We start from the raw sequence: 8,414 nt of genomic DNA on the forward strand, positions 1-8,414 counted from the left end.
ACATTATATTGTCTAAAATCAATGACATATGAGTTAAATACGGTATAAGGAAGAAGCAGGAATTATCCCCTTTTTGTCTCATGAGTTCAGCTTGGTCAACCCCCCCTTTTTTCCTTTGGGTCAAAAGCCAGCTGAACGCTGATTGGAGGAAAGCTGACACGTGACCTCAAGCTTAAAAGCAGAGGCGCGCAGGACACTCGCTCTCTTACGCTCTTACACTCTTCTCTTAACTCTCTTGTCTTCACCCCGCAACTCCCTTGTCCTCTCTCTGTTTTACTCCGTAACTATTAATTCCCATTTTTTTAGACTTCCCTTTTCTTTTATATAAAAGTCTGGTCCGATACACGCGAGTGTTTGCTAACTCATACAGCCCGGCCCAAGCCGCCACTTTCGATCCAAGGAGGAAGAATAAAGAAGAAGTCGATTCGACGTCATCCCGCTGGTTACCACGGAAACACAGCCTTCGACATCGACGCTCATCAGAAGAAAAGAACCACGTGATCTCTTACGCTACTCTACGACAAAGTAAGGTGCTGAATTTGAGATCTTTTGAAGCCGTGGATATGATGAATACTTCCTCTGAAAGCGACGAATGAGCATGCATCCGCCGGCAGAAGATAGTTGGCACAATATCCGTGTTACGAACCAGATTTAGCCACATTTTGATAGTTAACCCTGTTAGTGAACTGCTTCTTCCTTCCCTTCGTATGCCCTTCTGAATATTACCAATAATTCTAATTTCTGTCTCTTTATCAATTGTTTATACACCTATATACCTGGGGTCCGTTTCACGTAGCAGGTTCAACCAACTCTGAGTCTATTCCTGATCTCTGAGTTGATCTACTCTGAGATAGAAAACCCTGAGTTTTCGGTTCCACAAACGCTGATTTGAGTGAGGTTAATCAACTCTGAGTAAGTTCACCTTGAGTTTAGCGCGTGCACCACAACTTTAAAAAGCCAGCATCAATGGAGCCCCGATTCGATGAGTCACCTTGGCAACGGGGAAGAGGAGGGGCTACGTTTTTCACCAACCTCGAATTGGAAATCTTAATGCGCTCATACGGCGAGTTTCAATACGTTTTTAGAAATAAGTGCAACACCACCGTTGCAGCAGCAAAAGTGTAAGTTTAAATGTAGTCCTTTGCAATCACAATAATTTTACAGGGAAACTGCTTGAATGGTAGCCCATTCATTTATTTCATTTAGGTGCAATCCCGCGGGGGAGAAGCGCTCTTGGCAGCAGTTTAAGATGAAATATAAAAACATTGTTCAAACAGGTGAGACCTCGGCATGGAGGTACCTCATTTTGATCATGTTTTACACTGTAAAATAAATATTAAGTGGCTATTTGACTGTGCAGTTATTTTATTCCCAACATAATGCTGTTTTCACACACATAAACTATGTCTTTTCATCTATACCATCCATCCATCCATTATCTATACACCGCTGAATCCGTCAGTCGGGTCGCGGGGGGGCTGGAGCCTATCCCAGCAGTCAATGGGCAAGAGGCGGGGTACACCCTGGACAGGCCGCCAGTCCATCACAGGGCCACATAGAGACAAACAACCATGCACACTCACAGTCACTCCGAAGGACAATTTAGAGTCATCATCTATATCATGTTCTGTTAAAAAATTAAGCCTATTTAAACTAACACAGACTTCTACTGAGCCAACAGAAAGAAGGCAGATGCCCGTAAAACGGGTGGTGCCCAGCACCTCTAACGGGAGGCCAGTGGCTGAGGGAATCCCCGGAGGGAGTCCACCCCCAAGACACGAGTGCCTTTATAAAATATAATAGGCCTATATATGTCTTTTTTAAGCCTATTCATACAAATATTTATTTGTCTTTTATGTCTTTTTTTTCTTTTGTCCCAACACATTCTGATGGTGCCGCTCAAAAAGATAATTGTCTGTAAATGCAAAAATCTATGCGCGGTCTGATAACCATCTCCGACGAATATTTATTTCTCTGCGCAATAATGCTGCACCTTCATCCACGGGATCGTTGTCAAAAGGACATGTTCGTGAAAAAAGTCGCCTCCTGCTGTGCCTAATGGACTTCCAGAAGTAGAAGAACTCGCTCTGCTGACTGAATGAATGAGGAAATCAAATGGCGTGTGTGGCTGAAAGAGGGCGGAGACAGAAAGAAACTCAAGGTTTCTTGAATAAAACCTGGTCCCGACCAGGTTAGGTTCAGAGAGTCTGTTACTCCGGTAACTGACCGTGAGGTTAAGTTACCTCTCTTTGTGAAACAGGCTAGAGTTACCCCTCTTTCTCTGGTTTGAGTTACCTCCCTTTGTGAAACGGAAAACTCAGGGTTTCCCTCATTTCAGGGTTAACCAACTCAGAGTTTTCACTAAACCTGCTACGTGAAACGGACCTCTGTGCAATGTTGAATAAATGTTTGTAAGTAATCCATTCAAGCGCGTCACGGACAGTTTATTAAGCCGGTTGTCACTTCAAACAGAATTTACGAATCAGTGAGACTACCCATTTTATTGTATTAACAGTTTTCCTCTTTGGACTGTAACTTAAATAAGTTAAAACAAAACAAGAGGTGGTGCCCCTAATTATCGAGATAAACATTAATTAATAACGTGCCCAACGCTACACCACTGAATGGCAAAATGCATTGGAAATCTGCTACTTCTGACCTTTAAAAAAGTATGTTCCACTAAAGTGATGAAGGTAGATTTTTCATGTGATGTAGGGTGGGTTAAGTATCAATAAAAAGTGTGAATCATTACTTTTGCCATTTGTTTTAATGTTTAGCCCGTTGTTGCATATTTTACTGCATATTTAAGTAGATGTGATCTAATTTGCATATTTAATCATCATATTTCAGAAAACTAGTGATACAAAAATGATTTGTCTTAGTTTGAATAAACTACTGTGAAAGTTTTAAGTTGATATCTTATAGTTTAAAAAATTACCCCATTCACCATGTTGTCTCCCTATGGAAAAATGAATGGGAAATCTCCAACTTCGACCTTGAAAATGAAACATTTCCTGTAGTCAGATTTTACTAGATTTTTAATGTCAGTAAGGACACCTAGATGTATCAAAATCAGATTAAAAACCTTTTGTATCAATTTGTTTGGGGTTAGGTGCTTTTTTTCCATAGATGTACTCGCCTATTAAACCTTTTATTGAACTTCTTTAGGTTTCCAGTTTGTTAAAGGGGTCTTCCCAAAACTGAAATCAATATCAGGAGGATGGCTGTTATACAAAGCTGCTGGTATGAAAATCATGTCAATTAACAGAACACCAGATGTATAGAAATGTAATGTATGTAAATCTTGAACTTGTAAATGTGATGTGGAGTGCATATGAAGTAGAATTGGTTAGGATGTCACAACAGAATAGGTTGACATCAGAGCAAATTACAGTTAATTATTTATTATCACAATTATTTACTTGACAAGCTGGTGAGGAAAGCTGGATCTGTTGTTGGCACAGAGCTGGAGGCTCTTACTACCACTGCTGATAAGAGGACACGGAGTAGATTGGACTCTATAATGGACAACTATAATCACCCCTTGCACTCAGTCTTTGCCAAACAGAGAAGCCTGTTCAGCTATAGATTCCGTGCCATCTCCTGTAAGACAGACAGACTACGAAGGTCCTTTGTCCCCAGGGCCATCCAGCGTTTTAATAGCACACGAAATGATACGCAGAAACTCTTTATGTGAATGTTTAATATATGTAAATGAATTTGTATGTGTGTATGCTACTAGACGCCTTAATTTCCGTCGGGATTAATAAATGTACTCTACTACTCTACATTTATCATTTCTACACAGGTGGGGATGGAAGAAGACATCTGTCAGTTGTCCCCCCTGAAACCGAAGGGTATATGGGGAGTAGCATAAAATCTGCTTGCGGAGGTGGGAAAACTATGTTGTACATTTCGCCACTCCAGGACAAACTTGATATGGCACCTCTGTCCACTGATGCAGAGGACTTCTCCCGAATGCCAAAGGCTGAATGCAAAAATTGCAAGACGGTCATGCCTTTGCAACTGCTGGCTTTACATGTCGCTCAATGCCGAAAATCAGAATGTATCTCAGATGATGATGATGATGATGATTTACAATGCATCTCAGAAGCTGAACCAGAGGTATTGTGTAGTTATGACAAGATTTTTAAATAGTGATTACCTGTACTTTATTTGTTTAGCACAAGTCATACAAACGTGCAGCTGAATGTGCTTTAACACATCCTAATGTGATCATGTTGCAAACATTTGTTACACGTATCTGTGGTTGGGGAGTGTTTTGTCATGTGTTTTTCTTTCTTCTTTTTTTTTAGCCAGCACAAGCACGCTGCCCCATCTGCAGCGAAATGTATCCAGTGAAAGAATTGGAAGCCCACGCTAGTTCATGTGGACTGGAGAGCCTGGTGGACTTGGACTGGAAACCAAATTTGGAAAGGTATTTTGTTTGTGAATAATGATGATATACATTGCGTAAGAGGTGGTGGTGCAAGATCATGAATAATTTTATACATTAAACCCATATCAGCAAAACAGATTAAACTATCAAAGGACATTAAGTTAAGTACTCTTTAGCTAAACAATGTTTGTGCCCTTTCCTGTTAGACCCTTCAGTCCACAGGAAGGTGAAATGCAAAGTACTGCAAGCAAAAAACTATCAAGGTTTGCAGACCTCCTTAAGCCTATGTGAAGAGAAAATACCCTGTCTTGTTCAAGAAGACATGCTAAAGCTGATGAACTTGTCTTTTTTCTGCTTTATCAGTGAAACTGACATTGTGGAGTGGCTGGCAGGACAAGTGGACCAGAGAAAAGATTTCAAGATTTGTGTCACAAGACAAAATCTTTTGCAGAGGGGACTGCTCCAGTGGCAGAGACAGAAGAGGGGGTCGCCCATTAACCACCATAAGGTCACTTTCATTGGAGAGGCTGGGATTGACACAGGAGCGTTGAGGAAAGAGTTTCTGACCGGTAAAGTGTAGTCCAATATCATATTCTATTCTACAATCTGTGACCACCCCTTATCTTCATATTCCAAAAGGCAAACATTTTTTGTTCCTGAATATTACTCAATTTTAATTTGAAAAGTGTACATGTAGTAACCATACAGGTTAACGCTGTTGGGGGAAATCCTGTAATCCTATTGCACTTAATGTTTTCTGCTTTGTTTTCCCTCCTTAGACATGGTGCATGGCATTGAATTGAAAATGTTTGAAGGCGACAGCAAAGGGAAGAGCCCCATTTACTCGGTGTCTGACCTAGAAAGTGGTTTCTACAGGTTTGAATTCTTAAGTTGTTGGCTTAACTCTTAATGTGAACTGAAGGGCTTGTCTGTCTGCTGAGACAGGGGTCTCGCAACTGATGGGATGTTGTTGTGTTGTCTTATATTGTATATTGGGGTGGCAGGAGGAGGGTGTGGACAACCGATGTGATCAATAACTTTTTTTAATTAATAAATTTTTTTTTACTCCATCATGTGATGCAGAACTGCAGGTGAGATCTTTGCAGTCAGTCTAGCACAGGGTGGCCCTCCACCCTGCTTCTTACGAAGCTGGTGCTTTGACTTCATTTCATCGGGAGAGCTCAATGTAACCAAAGCTGATGTCGATGATGTGGAGTATGCTTCACTTATCGAAAGGGTGTGTATTTCAAAGAATTTTATGGTCATTTCTATGTTTAAACAATGTTGATAAAATTATTCTATTTTGATCACTACTCTGTGTGTTACTATTTTAGGTGGAGGCAGCAGATGACGTCAGGGACCTCACAGACGAAATAATAAACTGTGGCTACACAGGGTCATTGACCACGAACAAAAAGGATGGTATTATAAGGTAATTTCCAGAGGTTTGTCACCAGGGTTACTCTACTGTATTGTTTAATGTGAAAAGTTCACCAGCTCTGACCTTAACAATTTACAGTATATATTTTATTCATTTCACTTTTACTTTTTAAAGCTTGATATTCTTGTACTTAATAGAGCCATTGTTCTTCATGCAACCCTGCGCCTCACACCGATCTTGCAACAATTAAGAAGTGGCCTCAAGATCTATGATTTCCTCGAGGTCATTGAAAGGCAGCCACTGATCTGTGCACCGCTGTTTGTCCCCAAACAAGATGATGATGATGATACAGTAAGCGTTGATTTTTGTGTACTTTATCCGCATTTAGTGGCAGTTCTTTAGCTCCTAATTTTATTTATCTAGTGGCTTTGAATGTCAAGAGAGGGGTTTTTAACATGGTCTTTTCAGCCCGATGCAGATTACATCATGAGCATAATCGTACCAGACATGAGCGTGAAGGGTAGCATGAGGCACACCAAAGAGACTGCAATCTTGAACTTCCTGCACGACTTCTTACAAGAGCTTCAGGATACAGGTTTGTTTGTGTTTTTTTTTTTTTTTTCCCAGCCCTCCACCATCTGTTGTACAGGGTTCCCGCAAGGATTTGAAGAGTTCCCAGCATATACCAGCCTTTAGTCTACTCACTTGCTGTGGGTGGTTGTGTCTCTCATAAGAGTAACTTTATTAATCCCCAAGTGGAAATTAAGGGTAACTCGCTGCTGCTCAGGGCAGGGCCCCCAGCAAAGTATCACTTGTACATCGGGTGAGGATAAGAAGGAAAAAAATTCCCATGGCTTAACCTGTGCACCAATGACAATTTTTTTAATTGCGCTGGTGTATTGCAGAACATGAGCTTCCGGCAACATCGGAACGGGCTAGGAAGAGGAAAGGATCTCACCAGTCAGCTGTTTCAACTCCCAAGAAGAGGCAAATCCAGGCTAATCCTGATGCAGAGGTAAAAACCAGTCAGAAGAACAATTTGTTATCCAGTCAGATAGGTGACATTGAATATGAAATATCATTGTGCGTACATTTTAAGCCTTTTTGTAATGTGAAATTCTACACCGTGTCTTCATGTGTGTTTGTGTCAAGGCCACTGTGTCTGAGGACAGCCCGGAGTCTACCATTGAAGGCACAGATGAGACGCACCTTGCCCATAGAAGCGCCAGGGAGGAGCGTGTGTGTCAGGTGGGCACCACATGCATTTTTTTTTTAATTCCCTTGTACGATTGTAATATTTGATTTTTATTTGTCCTTTTATTAGGGTAGTCGCATGGAAGCTTTTTGCCCCTATTCCAAAAGAACTGCAGCCTTCCATTGTGTAATTACTGTATATGCCTTTAAAATGTAGACATGTGAGCGTCCGGGTGATGACCTGCTGGTGTGTGAGGCGGCGTGTGGCGGCTCTTTTCATGTGGAGTGTCTGGGAAGCTACACACTGGAGAGGAGAAGCCCATGTGTGCCCAATGCTGCTCAGGTCAGTCTGGCTTTGTCATGTGTACACACGCTTGCTAAACATCTGAGGATTTGACAGTGCACGTTGAGGTAGTCTTTGTACATCTTCTGTAGACAAGGGTTTAACTTTTTTTTCGTTTGTTTCATGCAGATGCACGAGCAAAGTCTTTGAGCATCCCCATGCTGCTGCAGTGGCTTACGGGCCAACAACATAAACCTTTACTGCCATCTGCAAGGGCCGATTTTAAAGTGCATGTTAAATTTGAGCACAATTGTATGGAAAAAATGCCAGGTCACAGCATTTGCTACCCTGTAGTGAATGCATGCTCTAACACTGTCCGGTTACCAGTTCTCCACATGAGCACTTTCGCACAATTCAAAGATGTGCTCTGTGTGGCAGTGTGTATGGGAACAGATTTTGGGCGTGTTTAATGAATGGAGAAGGAGGCTCACCTCTGTCAAAAAATGGCTTATTAATGTGTAAATGTCCATCAACACACTATATAAGGAGAATAGTTGAAGTGTGTTGCTAAATACCTTAATAAATCACATGAGTCGATAAAATACATTTAAAAATCAAATTATATTAAGTAGATATTTAGCAAATCTGGTCTTTGATTAATGTGTTACTTCATATTCACACATTTTTAGTCAATTTTTTGACAGGGGTCTTTGCCTCATTTGCAATCAGATGTTGGATGGTGAAAAGTTCCCCAGAAGTTGTTGTGACTAAGTTGACAGTGGGGAAACTTAATTGCAGTGCGAGGCCACAAGCACAACACGAGGATGAGTGCATAACAGAATGGACTCAGTTTACATTTGTTCATATGGGGCGGGAAGTGTGCTGTTGTTGAGTGTGTGACTGGCCACAGTTGGTATTACAACTATGCTGCTCATTGGAACTCATTGAGCTGCCTATTTTCAAATGTGATCTTTTCAGGAATATGTCCAAAATAATTAACTAATATTTACTAGTATGGCCAAAGTACAGTAGATTTTTCTACACAGTACACCTTTAAGATTCAAATTTGAACATATACTGTTCGTTCACTTTTGTTTTTGTTTAGATGGGAGCAATCATTCCTAATACTGTAAGCACTTTTGTTTATAAAGACATTA

General features: G+C 40.9%; 1 protein-coding gene across 1 annotated transcript; it reads left to right on the top strand.

Annotated features, from left to right (window-relative positions):
- Positions 1–3,939: 3,939 nt before the first annotated feature.
- On the top strand, positions 3,940–7,467 carry LOC142390434 (uncharacterized). The gene is made up of 12 exons (XM_075475851.1): positions 3,940–4,125; positions 4,317–4,438; positions 4,763–4,968; positions 5,179–5,275; positions 5,483–5,636; positions 5,734–5,831; positions 5,978–6,131; positions 6,249–6,375; positions 6,686–6,795; positions 6,933–7,028; positions 7,192–7,317; positions 7,447–7,467. Exons 1-12 carry the CDS (start codon positions 3,940–3,942, stop codon positions 7,465–7,467), a joined length of 1,497 nt encoding a protein of 498 aa, XP_075331966.1.
- The last annotated feature ends 947 nt before the right edge of the window (positions 7,468–8,414 follow it).

Source organism: Odontesthes bonariensis, chromosome 10 (assembly GCF_027942865.1).
Source record: "Odontesthes bonariensis isolate fOdoBon6 chromosome 10, fOdoBon6.hap1, whole genome shotgun sequence".
NCBI lineage: Eukaryota > Metazoa > Chordata > Actinopteri > Atheriniformes > Atherinopsidae > Odontesthes > Odontesthes bonariensis.

Coding starts and splice junctions, on each gene's coding strand:
- LOC142390434 (XM_075475851.1), top strand. CDS start 3,940: ATGGCACCTCTGTCCACTGATGCAGAGGACTTCTCCCGAATGCCAAAG. Junction 5,637..5,733: donor ATGCTTCACTTATCGAAAGG/GTGTGTATTTCA, acceptor TTACTATTTTAG/GTGGAGGCAGCAGATGACGT. Junction 6,796..6,932: donor AGGCTAATCCTGATGCAGAG/GTAAAAACCAGT, acceptor GTTTGTGTCAAG/GCCACTGTGTCTGAGGACAG.